The 22,807-nt window shown below is 43.4% G+C and overlaps 2 protein-coding genes across 2 annotated transcripts; one reads left to right on the top strand and one right to left on the bottom strand.

The window, feature by feature from the left end:
* Positions 1–7,994: 7,994 nt before the first annotated feature.
* On the top strand, positions 7,995–9,458 carry LOC119661465 (phospholipase A1-like). Its single transcript, XM_038070826.1, has 3 exons — positions 7,995–8,267; positions 8,330–8,528; positions 8,626–9,458. The coding sequence occupies exons 1-3, from the start codon at positions 8,225–8,227 to the stop codon at positions 9,368–9,370; spliced, it is 987 nt and encodes a 328-aa protein (XP_037926754.1). The 5' UTR covers positions 7,995–8,224; the 3' UTR covers positions 9,371–9,458.
* A 5,930-nt stretch (positions 9,459–15,388) lies between these two features.
* On the bottom strand, positions 15,389–22,699 carry LOC119646355 (phospholipase A1-like). The gene is made up of 3 exons (XM_038046792.1): positions 22,417–22,699; positions 22,166–22,355; positions 15,389–16,161 (listed from the first exon to the last, which is right to left on the bottom strand). The coding sequence occupies exons 1-3, from the start codon at positions 22,457–22,459 to the stop codon at positions 15,393–15,395; spliced, it is 1,002 nt and encodes a 333-aa protein (XP_037902720.1). The 5' UTR covers positions 22,460–22,699; the 3' UTR covers positions 15,389–15,392.
* Positions 22,700–22,807: the final 108 nt, after the last annotated feature.

Here is a 22,807-nt window from a genome sequence, read left to right as displayed (position 1 = left end):
AAAAGAGATTCCAGTGGGTTTGTCTTGGAGGTAGGGGAGCTAAGACGAACGAAAGCCCTTCATAAACTCATCGCTGCGGCTACCCGCTTTCAGTACGAATGGGTGTCGTATGTATACGGAAGAAATGCGACTACGCTAAAAATCTACAAACTGCGACACAAATCTAGCTTTCTGTTTCTGTAACATGACTGGCATTACCGAATTAATAATCTCATATAACTGGGACTACAAGCACCTGACTCACAGTCCTCTTCACTTGTTAGGAAGTGCTTCTTAATTCGTCTAAATTAGCAGCCCAGGATGTCACCAGAAAATTCGGTTCAATTTAAACGCATTCGTTTCCAAGCGAAGAGAGTTCTGAGTTGGGATCTTCATGGCAAACCTACAGTAACCAGTGATTCTTTCAATAATACAACCTCAATTTGCGCTCAGCCCCTCAAGAAGAAATCTTTTATGGTATCAACAAATACTAACTGCGCATAATGCAAGCAAAGGTAGGCGTTATTTAACTGCTAAAGTTTTCAGTAGTAGCTTGTGTTGTCTCGAATACAATAAAGATTGATCGAGAATAACCAAACAAACGATTATCTCTGCTCACTTCTTGGTCGAGTATAGAGCACTCGCACAGTTAGATTATGCTTCAGTGTCACTGTCATCACACTTAACGCTGTGCAAGTGATAAACTCACGGCTGCTCGACAAACTCAAGGCGGACATAGACACCCATGATGAGTACAATTCGAACCCAGAGCAGTGAGATTTGGAGGCTGACGCTCGACTTTCTCAACCATCGCGCCGCGATCGTGGGAAAAGCAGTGAAAGTTCTTAACACGCCAAGCTACCAACCTCGAAGTTACGGCCGAAGTAAATACATATTTTGGAATTTAGGATGCCGGAAAAAATTAAAAGTGAAAATCTGGCTGATCTTAGGACTGGATGGACGAAAAAGCTTCAACTTGCAGACCTAGATTACAACTAAAAGTCAGGTATCAATTTTATTTTTAGAATGGATGTTTTTAGAAAAATAAGAGAACCCCAAGTCATGAGGGGAAACTGTTACTTGCCCATGACACTAGATAAGACTGGGTCCTATCCGGAAAGGTGCCTATGTGTAAAGCCTAGCCGTCCTCACAACAGTTTGGTTTTGTGAAATTCCGGTTACATTTCTCACAATCAGGACACTATACCAAGTGCACATGAATGAAGTGAACAAGCTTCCTATTGCGGCAGAAAAATTGAAAAAGGGTTTTTTCATCGTCAGTTTCTTGAGCGGGGCAAAGCACTTTACTTAATGGCTAGATGACAAATATAACAAAGCAAGCTACTAACGACTTGGAATTGTTGCGAGGAATCCCGGACGAATCAAAGGAAACTGAAATTACATGAGATAACACAGTAAACAACCATCGCGACATTAGTGCTACTGTGGAATCCATCGATGGACGACACTAGGTTCTACTAAGTGGAATATACTGTCCAACATTGCTGCGACCTATAATCCATTGCAGTGGCTTGCACCAGATTTAATAAACACAATTCGACTAGGACGACGTGCTTCCAGAAGATACTGTGGAGCAATGGACAAGGTATGAAATGTATCCATTGTCCAAAAAGGACCCGGTGTGTGATACATAGTTATGGTGATGCTCCAGAATCGGGAAATGCAGTAGTCACCTGTAGAAGGACAATTAATGAAGGCAGATTTAGGACTGCATATACCTACTTTGTGCGAATACTCACATATGACCTTTGAAACGGAGGTTCATACTTCCAAAGTTGGAATTGAAAGGCGCAATATTTATAGCAGAGCTCATGAAAACGGCAATTTCCACAATGCAACTAAAGGAGGTAGCAGTGTATTTTCGGTTACACTCATCTACAGTTTCGGGCTGGCTTAAGAAGGGCTCATCAAAGCTGAATAATAATATCAGCAAGTATGCGGCCTAGCTAAAAAGGCTGTGTGGATATTCTTGAGCTTCTGGCCAAATCAGTTCAAATGACACCCCAGTAAAATGTGCTTCCCTAGGCATAACGCCTAGCCTGTTAATATCGACGTCTCAACGAACGTCTCAAATCTAAAATTTACCACAATGTCGTTCGCCCTGTTGCCCTCTATGGTTCTGAATATTGGGCGACTATAAAAGACAATGAACGGCATCTTGAGGTAATCGAGACGAAGATGATCTGCTAGGCTAGTAGCGTGACACGCTTTGATCACATCGTTACACCGACCATGGAAAAATTGCAAGGGAGGCGTCTTCGATGGTATGTTCACGTAATTTGTGGTTCCAAGAATTCATTCGCCAAGATTTGAACATCGAAGTCAATGGTAAGCGACCAAAAAGCCGACCGAAACAACGGTAGCCTTATACACTGGATGGTGCTACCGTTCACGACGGGTCGACCCCGCTTGTGAATAAAGGCTGAAGAAAAAGAAGTGTTAATGTCGTTTTTGCTTTCTAATTTTTCGAAGCTGGTAAGAGTTGTGTCCTCAGTTGTTTGGTTGCGTACGTATTTAAGACGTTGGATTTCTCTCGAAGAATATGAATGGGGTCGAGAGGATTGACTTTATCTAGAAATTCGTAGGTATCATAAAATCTATGTTCCTTCATTGACAAACACGGCCTAAGAGCAAAAGATGATCACAAATCCCATATTTTGTTGCTTGGAAGTCATCACATTACATTGCTGGCAATGTATTCTGGTACGGGGACCACATAAGAATACCCTGCACAGATGTGTAACGATTATCCAAAATTACTTGAGAATGCGATAATGAATCTTGGATAATAAAAAGTAATCCGAAATGAACTTCATCATTTTCGGACCTGCGTTGGATATGCAGCAAATCATATTCAAGACGAAGATGTCAAAAGACGGGGCTACTGCTGTTCTGAAGTGATATGCTTGCTTAATTACTTATATTCCTAAGGAATAGAAATCTGTGGTCTAGCAACCTTTCAAACCTTTCAAACTTTATTGCTACCAAAATATCAACAACGCCTCGGATAAGGACTGACCTCACGAATGAGACCTTTGGCTACCAAAAACCAAACATGATTGGTTCCTGAAATATGCGCACGTGCCTCGACAATGGTACCGAAGGTCTTCAGAATCCTCGCTTTCTTCAACTCGAGCAAAAATTTTAACGATTTAACCGGGGAATCTGGAGATCTCTCCTCTTCCTCTTGCGGCAATGTACTGTGATACCCTGGAAAGACAATTACAGAGCCGGATACGGTACCTGATTCCTTCTGACAGTTGCCGGAAGGCGCGGCTACTTGACACGCAGACGGTTTCCAACAGTTTTCTGATACCAAGATTAAGGTCCAGGTTCAGGAACATCACAACCGTGCAGTGCTATGCGTCAACGGAGACTTCCGATGTAGTGGAGAAGGATGCTTTATACAATCAATCCCACGCAGTTCAAGAGAAGCTTCCTAAAGGTATGGCGTCATCATAACATATCAATTCGTCAATACCACAACAATGTGAGCTCATATGACTGAGGCGTCGGAGGGAAACATTTTATTTTAATTTATTAATCAAGCTTCCTAAAGGTGACAGTGTGATAATGATCGGTGATCTTAATCAGAGCCTACCTTGGTGCTGACATCACCTTACTCGGGTATGTATTGAGGAAGTACAGTCTTGGCGACTGTAATGACTATCTGAAGTTTGTAGGTTTCTGCTTTGCCTCACCTTGGCAATGATGGCAAATAAGCATACACTAACATAGAACCTGCACAAAGTCAGTTGGGTTTCAACTGATCGGCACCATTCAAGCAACCACACTGACGCACTTTACGCTCAACAGATTTAGGAAGAAAGAGATCATCATCTGATAATCGCTTAATTTCGCTTATGTGTAGCGTCACCACTTCCCGCATTGTTCCCCCAAAGTTCAACCTCGTCCGCTTGTATGATTCGGCTGTTGCTCTACAATGGGAGAACGTTCTTGCTGATCGGATGGTAAATATATTGAATAACCCGATTGTGAATATCGATAAACACTGTTCGACCATTAAAGATACTCTTTTCTTGGGTTCCACTTTGATCATTTACCACATTCTGAAGGGGCGCCATAAGATTTGACTCCAGGAATCGTGGAAGTGAATAGATGAATGGAAGGGACTGAAAGCTCTATTGATTGCCGCCAGTGATGGCGAGGGTGACGTGCCAAATCTTGAGAAGTCCAACGCGACAAAAAAGAACTTGTTATTGTGCTGTTCAGGGAAATGGAAGATGTCGCAGAAGGCAATGATTTCAGAACTATATAGCGCACCACCAAAGAACTTTCAGGTGACCGCAAACCTTTCGACTGGTCTGCGAAGGACGTTAATGGTTGACTGCTTGGAAGGACACTTAACCACAGTTCTTAAACTTACCAAATCCGGCGAAGTTCTGCCTCTTCTAAATGAAACTGCTAATCACCGTAACATGCGGATACGAGTTGTTCCTGCAAGCAAGAGGAAACCATCTAGGACAATAACATAAGTACCGAGTAAAGCCGCTGGGCTGGACTATTTCGCTGTTCAGTTATTCAGTTCAGTGGTTGAGTGGAGTCTGCCAGGGTTGCATGTTGCCACCATCAATGAACAATGACAACGTCTGTGCCTTCTCCCACCGTCTGGTGGGGCATCGACTCTCCCTATCTGCATTACTAAGCAGAACATCGAAGGCATAGCTGAATTTACCATATATCTGAAAAACGCGATTTCTGCCGACAGGCAGCACCAAGCTGGATATCTTCCAACGCTTGATCCTCTTTCGCTCCCTTGTCTAAAACCTGGAAATGCGTTTGTCTGTGTTAATGTTTTTTGCTGAGTTGCTATATGAGAACCGCACTCGGAAAGTCACCACCACTTTCACCCGAAGGTCAGAGCCAACAACACCTGCCCACAACATATCATTGAAATACGCTGGCCTCATACTATTTCAAATCAAGAACTTGATCGGCGCGTAGACCTGGCATCCGTACCCGATGTGATTGGAAGGGGGAAATGACAGTGGGTAGGTCACACAAGAAGGAATAGTGACAATTGCATTGCTGGCTATGGCATGCAGTATTATTTACTCTCCCAAGATTGCTAAGTGAGTTGCTCCAATAGCAATTTTCGCAGAGCAGAGGAGAAGGAGTGCCGGCCTCTCGAGAAGTTCTTGGGAACTGAAGAGCATTTCAATGAACCCTGAAGTATAATACAATTATGATATTACGATGATTCAGCTGGCCGTGTTGAACTGCTAATATTGGACAAAACAAAATTTCTGAAGTCCTGCCTGATAACAGTTAGCAAATCTAGTCGGTATTGGATTTGGATAGGTTTGCTCCTGTAGGTTTCTGAACGAGAGTTTCATCAGTTTTCAGGATGTCAGAATCGGGTATTGTCGCAACGGTTTCTCGGTGTTGGTTCGGGATCATTTCCCCTCCGGTGTCGTTGGCCATCACGTTGGAGTTGGTCGGCGTTACTAATAGGCCCGTTGAATGAATTTTTTAGCAAACTCAACATTGCAGCACTATTTGCGGATTCATTCTCGCATTCATACCTACTCTGTCGAACCGAAGGGTCAGATATAGACGCCTCTGCTTGCACCTCTTAGCCACGTGATCGGCTGTTGGCTTTGCCTGGATATTTGGGACCGGCTCTTTTCATATGGCTCTTATACTTTTATCAGCGCCAGCGTCTATAGACGATAGTGTTTTCCTATCATATTTCGGCCGAACGTCAACAGGCATCGTGAAGGAGATGAAATGAGGCCATTCGCATTGTCCGAAGCCCAACTATAATACATAGTTTCGCACATTTAATAACCTCAGAATTTAACCTCCAGTGGTACCAACATATACTCTGGTGGTGAAGATTTTGGACCGGCATTTTGTATGCGACCTGGACTGAGAAGGTTGACATTTCCGTCTGGTTGGACTCGCCGGGTGTGTGTATGTACGCGTGTTTGAGGTGGGGAAGAGGCAAAGCTTCTGACCACTCAAGCCCGAGTGGTCGATTGTACTCCTCCTCAACCCGTCTAACGGAATATTTCAGATTCCTTTATGTATCGCAGGATTTTCGTTAGTGGATGTTATCCTACCCGCTGCAGTTAGAGCACATCAGCACCAAAAATCTGATGTTTAATGCATCCATAAGCGAAGCACTCAAATAGAAGATATTCCGTGGATTTCGCTTCTTTATTGCAGGAGGGACACGTTTCATCTTAGAGAATTCCTATTCTGAATGTGTGCTTAGATAGTGAATTATGACCAATAAGAATACCCACAATATTTCTGAAAGTCTTCTTGCTTTTCGACAGGATAAACTTTGCAATATGTTTATTTGGTTCCGACAGGAAAAGTTTGGAGTGTTTAGCAGGCTCAGCCACCTGTCATTATGGGAAACTTGTTCCCAGTTTTTGACACCCCAACCGTTAGTTCCGAGCATGGGGGAAATTGAACCCGCTTTTGCTAAAGCGTCCGAGATTTCATTTCCCTCTATACCACAATGGCCGGGTACCCAAAGCAGTTTTACCGTATTGAATCTAGAAATAGAATTCAATCGATTTCTACATTCCTGAACGATTTTTGAAGTGATCAAAGGACGCTCAACGCCCTCAATGTAGCTCGTCAGTCATCCAGGTTGCCGCCCTTAGGATCATATACACTTCAGCCTGAAAGACCATTGTATATTGCCCCAAGGAAAAAACTCACTTGTCGTTTTTTCCAGAGGTAGACTAGCGGGGCGAATAACTGCACGTACCTCCGCTCGCAGCTCTGCGAGTTCGCTTAACAATTGTCGAATTAGCTGCGTTAAGTGTATTTCCGCTGCTGAAGGCGAGAATGTTTGCATGTCTGGTGCTTGGTATCGAACGAAGCACGGCGTTGACCTTGTCAGCAAACGCGGTTGCAGTTCACAGGGACTGATCATCCAATGTCGTCATCATCGATTGAAGAGCAAACAGTAGGGGTCTTACCCATAGATTGCAGTATCATTGAGATTCTGCAAATGCTTTCCATGAGCTGCTGCGTTTTCTCTTCCTGGCTGGAATACAACCATTAATTGTTCGCGTGAGCTGTTATATGAGCTATCTGGCACCGACTCTGTAATTATGTGGCGGTAGCACTACTATGAATTGGAAATATTGCTGTCGTGAGTAGGTTATGTTATACCTCACAAAGCTTCCCTCCCCTATGTTGAACCAAATTTCGCGCTTCTGGGGGTAGAAGTTCGGAAATATTGGAATGCAATTTACCGCGGTCGCAGTCATACTCATGTCGCATGTTCTCAGGATTCTCGTTATCACTGCTTTCAGATTTACCACGTGAGGTTGATATGTAGTAGAAATTCAATGGAAAAATGCAATATCGATCCTGCTTTTCATTGTGGTGTTCACGAAATTAGAGCGTTTAGTAGACTCCATTTTTCTACCGAGTAACTGCTGTACTTAGCTCTCTAGTAATTAGCTAACTTTTAGGGAGTAGGTCGTTTAACAAGTTCTAATTTTCGGCAAGTGTATGGACGTAAGTAGCACCGGCATCACTAATCGCTTACGACTGAGTGGATGCTTCAGTAGGAAACACAGAACATAATACCGTGTGAAAACTTTGTATGTGTAAAAGGATTTCATTCATTTGCTGTTGCAACCAAAAACCATCTGTTCCGTGTGAAACAGTGCTAAGAATACGCAATTTCTACAATTCCCCTTTACTTACATATATGCTTGTTTCTATGTTATTCTATACTCCAAATGAAGTTGAAGTGGTGACTATCCTTATACTCCCAATATCTTTTTCCCCAAAACTTTATCTTGGAATGCAGAGCAGTTGAAGATGGCAGTTGCATGATATGCAAAAACTATCTTAAGGTGCAGTGGATGCGATAATGTTCTTTTGTACGCAAGTGGAATGTCTATTTTTAATGAAAACTATTAATTTCAGTTTATTGGCAATAAAAATTGTGCCAAAGCCCATATCGCTTCGACGGTGACTCTTTACTGGAATCAGTGTTTATTTCGTGGTGCTGGTGGTTAACCACTTTTACTTTATTCCGGGTGCCATGTTATAATAAAATTTTATAAACTAACTTCATTAGACGTACACAATATTTTCCTTAGATTTGTTTGTATAGTCACAAAGATAACAAGTGTAGTGAAAACACCGAAAAGTAAGTTCAATACAAAATCCTCAGAACTTTTCTATCCACTGCGGAGATTGAAGGACCAACCATTTTAGCTAAATGAAGATAAACTTTGCTTTTCTATTCTTAATTACTGGTATCGGTAAGATTAGTGATTCTGTTTTTTAAATTTCCAATCCGATACAATATTTTCCAAAATAACAGTCGCTTCCCGAGATATGGCCTTTACTGGAGGAACAGAGGAACTCGACCCTATTTCGAAGTATAACGCCCAAAACAACGAAAAGGCAAATGTCAGCTTCTTGCTTTTTACTAGGAGAAATCCTTTAAAACCAGATGAAATCGTTTTAGATAATGAAGAATCTGTTGAAAATTCGGAGTTTAATCCACAAAATCCTTCTAGGTATGTACTTCAGTTTGAGTTCTTTCTGACACTATCTAAATCAAATCAAATACAAAGTTACTCACAAATATTTTTATATTTACTGCACATCTTCCAGATTTCTGATTCACGGTTGGAGGGGGGGACCTAGTGATGTTATCAACGTCTTATGTCAAGCAAATTACCTTGCTCGGGGAGACTATAATATCTTCATAGTCGACTGGTGTCCATTAGCTTCCAGCTCCTACTTGAACGCTACGGTTAATGTAAGAGAAGCTGGGAAGCAAGTAGCAGCATTTATTGATTTCTTGCACAGGAACCATGGACTCAACCTAGCTTCCACCTATATCATTGGTCACAGCTTAGGGGCACATGTAGCTGGGATAACTGGAAAACACGTCAAACGCGGGCGAATCCGTGCTATTTTTGGCCTGGACCCAGCTCAGCCACTTTTTTCAATTGATAGACCAAATGAACGCTTAGATGCAAACGACGCAGAGTACGTTGAAAACATTCATACCAATACTGCCTTCAAAGGATTTGCAAAACCAATAGGAGATTCTTCATATTATCCGAATTGGGGTAGACGTCAACCTGGCTGCGGAGCAGATTTATTAGGAAGTTGTTCACATGAGAGAGCTGTGAGATATTTTGCAGAATCGCTTGAAGGTAGAAGTAATTTTTACGGAGTCCAATGTGAATCTTATGGTAACATTGAGAACATGACATGCAATATTGGAGTAACAGTCAAAATGGGAGGCGACTTACTCGACTTTAAGGGCAGCGGTGTGTTTTACGTTCCAGTTGGTGAAAAATATCCGTTTGCCAAGGGTAAAATTCCGTACATGCACTTATTTTCTTAAGATAGTTTTATAGTGTGACGCTCGGAGTTTTTATGTTATTTCATTATTTTTTTTTAATAGGAAAATAATGCACGATTGTTCTGAAATTGTAGCATAATTTTGAGGGAAGTTGTAAATGTACAACATTGTTTTTTACTTAATTTTGCATTAATCAATATACATATCTTTCCTATGAACAAAGCATGCTTTGGAAAAAGACGGTCTAACTGTGGTGTTCTGTAGATTGCCCTGTTAGGTGAGGCTTAGGAATACACTCAAAGTCTTCTCCGTCTGCCGTGAGCGGCGACTAAAAGGGAAAGAAATTTATGGGCAAGCAACCTACAAATTTTGAAACTTTATTGCTACCGGTACATCAACAACATCTCGGTTAGGGACTGGCCTCACGATCAAGACCTTTGGCTATCGAAAACGAACTATGATTGGTTTCTGGAATGTACCTAAGCTTCTCGACAACGATAGCGAAGGTCCTAAGAATAGTCCCTTTTTCCAATTTGAGTGGAATTCCAACGATATAAACCTTACATTCTGGGACTCCGAAGTAAGATAGTCGGACTCTGTCAGAGTACTCCCCTTCCTCTTGCCATTACCGGGAACATGCTTTTGTATTCTAGAAAGCCAAGTGGTGGCAGATGCGAATCCAGTGCCTGTTGCTTCTGACCTAGGAGCCGGTTTCTAGCAGACTTTTGAAATCAGGATTCCGGTCCAGGTTAAGGAGCATCACAATTGTACAATGCTACGCACCAACGGATTTTTCCGATGTTGTTGAGAAGGATGCTTTCTATGAGCAATTAAACGCAGTTCAGGGGAGGCTTCCTAAAGGTGACTTTGTGATTGCGGTGGGTGATCTCAATGCCAAAGTGGCATCTGACAAAACCTTGCTCGGGTACGTGTCGGGGTAGGGCAAGTAGGTATCAGCGACTGTTCCGAGAAGCCCAATTAGCGTGACTGCTGTTATGAGAGAAGGGACGCAGAGTCCAGTCGGCTCGGACCTTCAGAGTCAACCCGCAGTATTCACGAAGAAAAACAGTTTTGCCACCCTGCAACTAGAAACCTCACTGAGGTCCCCAAAGAATGTTTTGCCCAGTGTCCGTAGTCTGACTCTAGCTAGAGCTGGGTAATTACAGAGGAAGAACCTGAGGGTTTCCCCCGCTTCTCCGCAGCTTCGGCAATGCGAATTCTAGGGTATGCTGGGCCTGACGGCGTGGTCCTCTAGGACTTATGGGAGTCAGGTGTTCACCTGAGCCTGCTATTACAAAGAGAGGAGGCGTTGCATTACCTTGGCACCAACACGATCGCCAAGGCGGTCAACCAACCAAACGTCCCCAATAAACTACTTTAATAGAGACGAGAAGTATTGATAAACGTTGATACCACCAAAATTCTCTTTACCAAAGGAGGTAAACTACCAAACGGCCTAATAAGGGAGAGGACAAAAAACAAAACAAAAATTATAGCACACTGACTGGACGGGGAAGGCCTAGCACTGAGTTGATTCGAGCACCTACGCGAAGAGCGGCCTACGTTTTCATTTCCTTTTCAGGGGGGGCCAGATGAGATTCTGGCCTGCAACCTAAATGTTCACTCCCTGTCGCTTCAAATACAATGGGAGGAACCCTAAATACAAGGAAGGAGTGACGACGAGAAAAAAAAAGTTCTCTCGTCATAACACTAGCAAGGATACAAACGGGCAAAGACACATCTCCGTGGATCTTCATTATTTGCGGACGGATCTTCACGGTCAATTTGGGGGTTTTCGAATAGCTCTTTCATTTTTGTCGAATTCGATAAGCCAGGATGATCTTCTGAAGGAAGGGAATTGTCAGTTCCAGGGAACCCCTTCCATCCAGCTCCTCCAGCGGTCGAGCTCTATCTTCTTTGCAACGAGAAGCACCCGAACGTAATGAGAAACACACTTCCACTTGTCAGCGCTCCTCAACATCTCCTCGACAATATTGTCTGGGGAGAGATGTGTTTAAATAGAGCTGCTGACGAATCCCATCGCACCTTCCACAAGAAAAAATAGTGCGACAGGCGTCGTCCACAACTCCATTACAAAACACACAATCCGGAGATCGTACCTTTCCAATCTTGTGCAGGTAAGAGTGAAAACCTTCATGCCCCAGGAACTGAGTAAGGAAATAGTCAGTCTCACTACGCTTCCGATTCAGCCACGCACCTAAGTTGCTAATGAGCCGCGCAGCCTCTAGTTTCATTTTACCAAGAGAGTTGCCACTCATCTAGAGTGTGTTGCCGTTCTTCACGAGCAACCACCTCCCTTGGCTCATCTCCCTTGCGTTTGTATATGGCTTGACGCTCCTTAGCAAGAAGGGCCACGGGGATCACTCCCGCGATCATCATTACGGCCGGTTCAGAGACAATGCGGTACGCAGACGCCACCCGTATAGCTCCCCGTGTCTGTACTTGCACGAGACGCTTACTATATACCTCTTTGCCAAGAGCGTCACCCCATACCCCTGCACAGTAGAGCAGGGAAAATTGAATGGACGTCATCAGGAGACATCGCCTGTTTGACATAGGACCCAATATTTGCCATTAGCCTACATAACGCTTAAACTTCAGCCGCAGCCTTGTTCGCTGCTGCTTTCATCATCATCATCAACGGCGCAACATCCGGTAGCCAAAAATTCTTCGGAGGATTCTTCTCTCGAACGCGGCCAAGAGTTCGCAATTTTTCTTGCTAAGAACCAAAGTTATCGAGGAATACATGAGGACTGGCAAGATCATAGTCTTGTACAGTAAGAGCTTTGACCCTATGGTGAGACGTTTCGAGCGGAACAGTCTTTGTAAGCTGAAATAGGCTCTGTTGGCTGACAACAACCGTGCGCGGATTTCATCATCGTAGTTGTTATCGGTTGCGATTTTCGACCCTAGATAGGAGAAATTGTCAATGGTCTCAAAGTTGTATTCTCCTATCCTTATTCTTCTTCGTATTTAGGTACTTTACCGCTGGTTTTGACTCGATTACCGACTCACCGACCGCAGGATCGGAATTCTCTTTTTAGTCAGGATCAATATGCCGAGATGGGTTTGCACTAGTTCGACAGTGCGTTTAGCAAGAAACGCCGCGACATCATCTCCATAACCGGACAGACGCGACTCTTCTGGCATGTCGGGTTTAAGTAGAATATCATAGGTAGCGTTCCAGAGGTCCGGCCCTAGGAGGGATCATTTTCCTACCTCCGACGTAACATCCATCCTCCTCTGATCCTTCAGCGTTTCATTGAGCAGGGAGCGATAGATAGTCTCTCAATATCTGTAAGAGATAGTTCGGCATGTGGAAAATATTGTTTAGTGTGCCTACAATGTCTTCCCATCTTACGGAATTAAAGGCGTTCCCGACGTCAAGCGTTACAAGGAGCACCACCCGACAAGCTCGGCGGCTATGTGCCTCTGCTCGTCGAACGGCATCCACGACTTTCATGACAGCATTAACTGTGGATCTCCCTGCTCTAAAACTGATCTGCTGTAGAGATAACCCTTCGATAGCGCGTATCGTTTCAGCGAGTCTACTTCTGATCAGCTTTTCGACCACTTTTCCAGCAGTTTCAAGAATACAAAGCGGGCGGTATGAAGAAGACAACTCAGGGTCACCTTTCGCTTTGCTGATCAACAGAAGCCTCGCCACCTTCCATCGAACAGGGAAAATTCCCTGTTTCAGGCAAGCGTTGAATAGGCCGAACAGTAGGTCTGGTCGGTGTTGGAATACCAGTTTGTATATTTTTGCTGGAATACCATCGGGTCCTGGCGCTTTCTTGCTTTTGATAGAGAGAACTGCGTGTTCCATTTCTTTTATAGAGGAAAGTGGGCAGTCCTCGGCGCTCTCCGCACCGGCGTCATCATCCCATACAAGGTACGCAGGAAATGATGCCTGTACAATGCGGTTCATCTTTTGGCTTTAAGTGAACAGGGTTTCCGCAGAGTCCCGATTTTTCGGGTTACCAGTTTGTAACAGAGTCAGTTCATCTCATCGACCAGATCCTACCAGCTGCGAGCCTTGCTCTTATTTATTGCGCTGCGGAGTCTCCCTTTGGCTGATTTGTACTCCGTGATTATGGTACGTACCTCCTCCGGGTCGCTTAGACTTTGTGATAACCGGCGAAGCCTGTGACACCCCTTCCGGAACTTTACAATTTCCACCGTCCACCAATACATAGAAGCGCGATCCCACTTGTTCCAAGTGTTTCCAGAAACCTCTCAGTGTTTGCCTTCTCAACGTTCCATGCACAGAAAAAGCGCCGGAGGCGCACACCGAGAGTTTGTGTCCACCACTGTGAAGGTAATGTATTGATGAGGCTTACCGAGAAGTCTTCCAGAACTCACCACCCGTCCACCAGCGACGCCAATGACTCCGACGCGGAGATTACGTCTAGAATGCTTTCCTCGCAGCCTAGGGGCCGAAATGTTCGGGTAGATCCGCTGTTTAGAACTACCAGTCCTGTTCTCAACGCCATTTCGAGAATTCGTTTTTCTCTGGAGTTTGAGGGAGGCATGTCCCATTCAAGTGCCCTGCCATTGAAGTCACCCCAGACTAGGATCCGCTCATCCTTGCTCCAGACTGCAAAGCATCAAGCTTGCGTCGAAAGTCCGGCATCGTATTAATCCGTGTAAGATACACCACATATGGCGGCGGTACCTGATATATCAAGGTGCCGTGAAACTGGGTCCTTGTTTCGGTATTGCTCACTAATGAGCACTAAATCAGCTTTGGTCTCCGCAGCGAACGGCGCCAGTAACTCGTGAACGGTTGCACTGCAGTGCATCTTGATTTGTAGGTTGCAAATCATCTCGACCACATCCTAGCTGTTTCCAGTTCTGCTCTGAATACCGAACACCGCCCCGAGCCCGCAGTGTGCGCAATGTTCCTATCAGACACGTCACGGTCTCTGGATAGGACGCAGCTTTCCTTTTCATTGCAGGTGTTCGCTTTATGGTCTGGCTGACCACATTTGCGGCATGCTGCCCTTCTGTCAGGTCCCCGACAGGTTGCAGGTGTGTGCCCATAATTCAAATATCTGGAATATGTGGTTGGGACGGCCCGGATTAGTATCCTGCTCACTACCAAACCGATTCTGATTTTCCTGCTGTTTAGAAGTGTCTTCTCGTAGTGCTCGGCAACTTCCACCACAGCGAGTTTTTGGCCTCGGGAATTCACAGAGGTGATACCAATCCGGACATTGGTTACCTCCGGACATTCGCATTTGATTGCCTCTTCTACCTAGTTCCTTTCTGTGAGGCAGTCAAGGTCTCGGAGCCAAAATTTTCTCTCCCAGAACTCCTTGATTACTAGACAGAACGTAACTTTATGTGTTGTCTCGGGCCTAGTTCGACTAGGACTCTACCACCCTTCTTTTGACGAATGGAAGACACTTCTGCTCCGCTCTCTTCGGGTTTGCTTTTGTAATGAATTTTGCTGAGGACTCTCGCAAACATCTTGACTTCCGTCGGCTTTATAAGCAGCGCAGGCAGTCTACTCCTCCTTCGTCTCGCCACCTTTTGTTTTGGTATTTCTTCCTTCGTGTCCGCCATAATTTTAGGCAAAGATTTTTCTAATGACGCGGCGTGTTGTCATTGCTTGTCGTCTTCTTTTGGGCCCTGGGGAATACCTGAGTAAAGTCTCCTTCAGATGCCCCTTCCTCCTTTCGTTTTTTCCCCCAGTTCGGCGAAAAGATCCTTATCGAATGTGGAAAATAACAGTATGTTCCAAAAAATTGCCCCATCAGCGAATGCGTTAAAACTGAGACGATTTGATTCAAAATTTTATATAATTTATGGTGGGAAAAGGGTCTGAGATTCGATATGCGATCTCCTTAATGACGGGCGCCCGCAGATTGTCTGTGGTATACTTCAAAAAGATTTGAAGCTAATGACGTGAACTTTTCTGACAAGGTTTTTTACAAGTGAAAAAAAAATTTTTTTAAAAATTGATTTTCCCACCCATTTTCCCCGTTAATAAGCAAAGAATCAAATCAAAATCTTTATTCAAAACCTTATTGTTCAATATCTATTTAACCAAATTATCGATCCATGTTTTATTAGTTACTACATATGGATATTTCTCATCGACCGGCACATAGTAAACACCAGCGATAGTATTATCTACCAAATCGCCACCCATTTTCACAAGCTTGTGAGCTGTACCAGCGGTTGGACATTTCTCATCTCTTATATTATCATAGCTTCCACATTCTTTGCCGAGATACTCATATCTTTCATCAAGAGACTCTGCAAAGTAACTCGTAACCAACTGATCCGAACAAGTACCATCTGATTCATAAAAGCAAGCTGGTTGCCTTCGTCCCCAATTCGGATAGAAAGCGGCGTCCCCGATAGGTGCTTGGAAACCAATTTGCCCACCATTAGTATGAATGGTTTCCACAAACTTGGCATCACCAATGGCTAATCGAGATTCAGGGTCATTGATTGAAAACAGGGGTAGCGCTGGATCCAGACCAAAAATAGTGTTAATGGGAACGTCTTTGTTTTTGAACCCCTTGGCAGCAATTCCAGCAATATGCGCTCCCAGGTTATGACCAATGAGAAAAGTTGCATTTAAGTTGAGGCCGTGATTTTCTTCCATGAAACCTATAAAGTCAGCCACTTGCTGTCCTGTTTCGTTAACATTGATGCGTCCCATTACGTAGTTAGTTGACTTTCCGTTGTTATTCCAATCTACCGTGAATATATTGTAGTCTTGACGATCCAAGTAAGAAGATCGGATTTGAACAGCTGAAATAGAAGTTGCCCTATCACTCCAACCATGGATGAAAAACCTGCAATTTAGAATGTAGAAAAACGTTTTGTTTGAATTATCTTATATTTCTCTCAGGACACCTATATAATATCAAATTTTTTGCGTTAACTTCAGTATTGAATCTTTTATTGCTCTCAAATTTACCGGGGAACATGCGGGCTACCTCATAAGAGGTAGTTCCAAAATAGACCAATACCTAGTTATTGGAGTCACATACTCTCGAACCCAAAACTCTAACCTATTTTGGGAAGTTAACCGTGACACAGAACTAAATGTTGCACGACGTGTTAACAGCGTTGCCCTGGCTAAAATCTGGAAATGCAGTTATCTTAACACTAAGATCAAGTTGAGACTGTTCTACATGGACTACATGGAAAGTGAACTCCATTGTCTCTCAAAAGAGTCAAGCTTTCGTCAATACCTATCTCCGTCAAATCATCGGAGTAGGCTGGTCTGACACTATCTCAAATGAAGAACGCACACGCTTGGCACCCGTATGCGATGTGATCGGAAGACGAAAGTGGTAGTTGATAGGTCATACGTCGAAGAGTCGTAAAGGAGCTGGGAGCATTTGAGGTAACCGCGAGCGATGCGCGTAGCTGTGACTACGAAAATGTATTGCTACATCCCAATTGTCGCAAACATTTCATGCAGTGACTCGGTGATTATAAACTACCGAGATACTGGGGCCCACTAGGCCAGATTGTCACCGGACATCAACCTACGGACTATAGCGCAGGCTGCAAGGATAATCGCTTTGCGTTTCCATTTATAGTCCAGCCCTAAAATCGAGTGTTTTCAGCGCTTTATGAAAATTTTGAGGGACTAATCCTGTCGCTGAAATCCAGACTGGTACAACTTCCACCTTTTGTAGTCTCTAAGTGTGCCCCATATCGTCTGTCACGGGGTCGTAGTTCCGAATTTTTTCTAGATGTTTTTCAACAGTATTGTGATCGATTATCGTTCTTCCTTGAGAAGAGGAACTAGATAGAGTCTATTGTGATTAACACTGCGACCAGTGGCAATAGTGTGATCCCACAGGAGTTTAGCCCGATCATTTTCCTAAATTCTCTGGGAAGTATCCTTATAGTAAGGATACTAGGTTGCCAATAAGTTATACTTCAATGAAAGGTTTTGATGGAGAATCTTGCAGACGGAGTTATGACGATTGGTGTACTCGGTACTGCTCAACATTCTGCACGCAGATGTTATGTGCTGGATGGTCTCCTCTTCACAGTTGCATAACCTACAACTGATGTGATGTGTGGTGATTGAGGAGCCATGAAGGATGTATCGTTTGTAGTCTTTTGTTGGGAGTGAAGCATCCGGGATTGAAATTAAGAATGCTTGGGTCTCATAGAATAGTAGTCAACCATTTGTTACAAGCTTCGATGTCTATTCCTGGCAACAATAAGTTTTTTATATGACCACTGTGAACGGGTTTCTCTTTCCACATGTCGATCTTTTCTTGGACTGAAGCAACATTCGACATGGGATCCCATTCTCTGCTTTCCAAATTCAAAGGAGACAATTTGTTGTCTGCAATGACAGTAACCTGATGTAATTAGCTAGAGGATTGTTTCTCAAGAAAAACTCACGAATAGAATGCACTTGATTGCAGTCAAATATTTTTAAATCGGGTACCCCCTTTCCCCCTGGTGACGTGGGATAGTGATCCTCAATTTTTCGGCAGCTCTATTGTGCTTATTGCTAATAGAACTAACCTTACCCGTCTGCTGGCAGATTCTAAATCCGTATTACTCCACTGTATCACACCGGAAGTATATAAAAAGACGAGAATGGCGAAAATGTTGATTGCCATGATTTAATTTTTCCCGAACAACTCAGTTTTCAGGACAAGATCCAGACGCCTTTCAAATTTCACCAGCAATTTAGATTTAGTTATTGCCGCAGCTAGTAGTGTCGCTTGCAATATGTCGATGTATTTATAGAGTCGTCCCAATTTATACCCTCAATTTGGATGACATTTTGACCGTATCCTTCATTATCGGCGTGTTTTCCCCGAACAATTGCTTCGAGAAGTGAAAGTACAGATCGAACTCCGCGAAGGATACTACGTCCGAACTCCGTGTAATAGGAGAGACGGTAGGGAAAATGATATCAGAGTTGGCTGAGCAGTTCATCAGGCAATTACAGAGTTTGAAAATAGTAAACATATCAAGGAAAATTTGGCGTTGCTGCAGTGAGGGGAGATTCAGGGTGCGGAACCATGACAAATAGTCAACCAGTCGAAGGCTCTTTTTGCAAAAAAAGGTCCGGGTGAATTTACGTTGCACAACTTCAGAGTCGAGAGTCACGGATTCGGAAGGGGATCAAACCACACAAGGATGCTTCTGACAAGGGAGTTGAAGAGTGTTAACGGGGACTAGATTGAGGTAAACTTAGAATAAAACCAGACATTTTGGAAGCTCGATTGATAATGTCGGCGAAGTAGGAATTGAAACGAAGTTTGCCTGAAATCATAAAAAAAACTTGTTTCTTTTTCGTTGGTGTAGATATTTATTCTTGCAAATACCGATATTTCGCGAACCACTTGTTCTCTTCATCAGTGCTAACAAGTCGTACATTGAATATTAATCCAGGCATTGGAAGGAGGCCAGTAGTGAAAGGGGTTATCCACTAAGAAAATAGAAAAAGGATGTTGGGAGGGTTGAAGCGAATAGTACATCCAGTGGCAGTTGCTGACAATCAGTGTCAGCTTGTTAACAGAACACCAACGAAAACCAGGAGATGATTGAGGGAGGGACGTTGAGTAAAGCGGTTGGTCAGCGGTATCAAAGGCTTTTGAAAAATCAATATAAATACCGTATACCTCCTGTCGTAAATTAAAGCATTTAACAAAGAAGTGAGTAAATACCTGAAGGGTTGAAGCCGTAGATCTATGTTTCACCAAACCATGCTGCTCTTTGACAATTAGGTGATCGAAGTGCGTGACTAGCCAGTCGTTGACGTATCTCTCGAGAATTTTGAAGCAAGAGGAAAGAAAAGACATGGTACGATAGTTCACAACAAGAGAAGAATCACCGCTCTTGAGGATAGAAATGATAAGGGCCTCTTTCCAAAGAAGGGGAAAGTAGCATTCTTCTAGACTTTTGGCAGGGAAATGTGCTTTCTATAATTAAGATGGAAGAGGTTAGGAAGCCCATCGGGACAGGTCCGACATTGGTGTCAAGAATGCCAATGAGGAACTCAACCAAGTTAGCCACAAGCAGAGGAATGGCGAGTGATTCCAAGCAGGCTACAGTTAGAATAGGCGTAAGAACAGAGAAAGTCGCAGAATTGTTGTGCGGAACTTGCAGTGGAGTCAGCAAAACTGATGGAAGAAAGGAGAGATTGGGTGGAATTACGGAAATAGCGAGTGTGGGACCAAAACAGTTTGAAGTTACCGTGGGAAAGTGCGACTGTGATGCTGAACAAGCAGCTTTTATGCGCTTTTTTAATTATGGACTTCACGGTGGAGCGCATAGCCTTGAAGTGAGCAAGGTCGATGTCATCCTTAGATGCCCAAAACTTTTTCGTAGTGCTTGTTTCAGGCGGATGTTATGATATACAAAATCAAATGATATCTTTCGTTGGTGTCAAAAGCTTTCTCAGAAAGCATATTCTTGCAGTTAAGGCAGTCAAAGCGGTGCCTTTTATGAAAACCTACACTATCGTCAGCTTCTTACATTGCTTGAATTAATCTACGATTCTCAAGATTTTCTTATCTGTGTCTTTTGTCAAGTTTGACGCAAGAGAACACTAAATACTTAAATCAAGATAAAGAAATGTAACATTACGTTATTCGTGAGGTTTTCTGCTTTTTTGTGTACACTCGACCACGATGGAAATCTAATTTGTTGTTCACTACCAGCCGCTCAAAACGACTCTAATAAGAGCTTTGTATGACTCCTAAGTCTCCACATATGCGCCCTTTTGATGTGACTACCAACAACTTCTATCTCTTCTGATAAACAAAGTAAATTAAACTTTCCGAAAACTTTCGAAAGAAAAAATCGACCAATGGCTATCCGCCAAAGAGTTCTCTCAATCCTTCCGAGTTCATTTTATTTAGACAAGCAGAAATCCTCTCTCCTCTCCCCCCTCCCTCCATCTTTAACGAAAATTGAAATCTTATAGGCTGATCCCATGATGATGTTGCGCGAAATAAACGCAAAAAAGAGGAAGGGAGATAAATAATGGAAGGATAATGGATAGTTTCCGTGGTAAAATTGAGAAAGTTTTTGGCAATTAAAATCTCTCACTGGAAATGCAGAATAAAAGGACCTAGAGGAGGTTGTTATTGGGGGTGATATCGCCGCTGTATTCAAAAAGGAGTTCGATTTTAGTGATCTGAAATAAAGCACCAATACCGGTATGATCAATTTGCCTACAGAATCCCTACTTTAACTGAATATCAAGATCCGGTAAAGGTTATTGAGTTCAACTATCAGCCTAACATCTGTCCCCCTCTAACAAGAAAGATGACGACTAGTGGAGCGACGATATGGGCGTGCGGTCGCCAAGCCAGTGGTTTTGTGTGGGCGAAAATAAGCGGTGTGTCCGCTACGCCTCACTCAGTCTCACATTGTCGGAATTTGAAGTTATATTGAATAACCTTGTTTTCGATGCAAGGGGACAAAGCCCAAAAGTGATTGCCGGTGACTTCAACGCTTGGGCCCTCGAGTGGGGATACAGGGGTAGTAACGCAAGGGACCGAAGTCTATTAGAGGCTTTTGTTCCGCTGGATTTAGTTTTGGCCAATGGTGGTGATTCAAGCACCTTTCACGAAGGGGTCTTCCTCGATCGTAGACCTGAGCTTTGTCAGCCCTGCACTGGTACGTAGTTGGTCCTGGCAAGTTATCGAGGACTACACCGGCAGACACCAAGCAATCGTTTTGGAGAGCGATAGGCCAGGAAAGGACACCTAAAGCTGAGAAGGGCATCAGGCTGGTCTGCAAAAGTATTGGATGAGGGAAGTTTCTTGGAGGTATGGCTAGGTCGCCCTACTAAGGTTGGCGGTCCCATAGAGACAGTTCTCCATGTCACGAAATTCATCGCCAAAGCGTGTGAATCATCCATTCCTAGGAGGTGTTCATTCCTTAGAAGACCCTGGTGCAATAGTGAATTGGCCAGCCTTCGATCAGCGTGCCACCGAGCCAGCCGAAAGGCTCAGAGGGCGGTAGGGAGGAATGGTCAGAGTCAAAAGGAACATGCTTAAAAGGTAGCACGCAAAAATCTCAATGTTGCAATTCTGTGAAGCAAGAGAGTATGTTTTGAGGAGCTCTGCTCAGAAGCGGATGCAAATCCGTGGGGAAGCGCCTATAGAATTAATTAATGGGATGGTTGAGAGGCCGATCATCCCCACAAATCACGGGCCCTACTCTGTTATTGGAAATCATCCAGAAGTTATTTCCCCAACGCGAGAGGGGCACTGACACATTTCATAATTCTCTGAATATGACGGTAATTACTACGGTGACCACGGACGAGTTGTTCAAGATCTGCAGCAGAATAGGTATGAACAAAGCTCCTGGCCTGGACGGCATACCGAACAGAGCCTTTAAGCTCGCCATAAAATCCAGACCATACATTTTCGCTGAATTGTTCGAAACGTGCATGTTCGAGGGGATATTCCCTTTAGCATGGTAGCGGCAAAAGCTGGTGCTTCGGCCTAAGGCTCGTAAACCTCCAGGTGAACGATCCTCTTATAGATCCATATGCCTTTTGGACGCTATGGGGAAAATATTGGAGCGGGTCATTTACAACAGATTACTGCCGATCGTCGAGAGCCAGGGAGGCCTTTCAGATCGGCAGCACGAATTCCGTAAAGCAAGATTAACCATTGAATTTTAATGTAAATTAAGGCGGCATTCAATAGAAAATGATTTGCTGATTTAAAAAAGGCTTTGGTACATAGTTTTGCAAATTACTGGAACGAAGCCTCCTTCTTCTTACTAACAGTCCTCACGGGCTCCAAGTGAAATTTATTCAAGTACGGGTTTGTATTTAGTCAAAATTACCTGGTAGGATTTTTTGCATCAAAATTTGAATTAATCACAGATTCATCATCGTTTACAAAGATCTCCTGCCCAGTTTCACGGCTCTCTTTCGTATATAACCAAAATCGCGTTTTCACAAATTGAGGTCCCTTAACATCCGTGTCTGTGTTAATGTTCGACCTCATGTTTTGCTCTAGTGAAAACTGCACCGCTAGAAAGTTAAAGATACTTAACTCGATTGAATCCATAAACCAGGGCGAAAAAATGTTTACCTCCTGTGAGCGCAACAAGAATCACTACAAAAAAGTTATCCATGTTCGAAGTTGTTGGTTTCAAACACTAAACTGTTGTCAGAAATCTGTGAGTTTCTATTGCAATGATAGTTTTTTCGTTTACTGATAAATAGGTACGCAACATTTCAAATGATTGGCCCCTGAATTTGATTGAATGAGCACCACTTCTCCGAGCATATAGTCTCTTATGTATATATTTATCTGAAAATATGTTTACACAGACTGATGTGCTATCGAATCAATTTGCTTTCAATTCATTTTTGCGGGAGTTATCTTTCTGAAAAGTTTCAATGTTTCTCATTCAGCAACAATCGTAGATAATAAAAAAAGTAGCCATACATATATACATATATCCGAAATAAATAAAAAA

The sequence above is a fragment of the Hermetia illucens genome, chromosome 1, assembly GCF_905115235.1.
Source record: "Hermetia illucens chromosome 1, iHerIll2.2.curated.20191125, whole genome shotgun sequence".
Lineage (NCBI taxonomy): Eukaryota > Metazoa > Arthropoda > Insecta > Diptera > Stratiomyidae > Hermetia > Hermetia illucens.
This window is presented reverse-complemented; position numbering and strand designations above follow the sequence as displayed.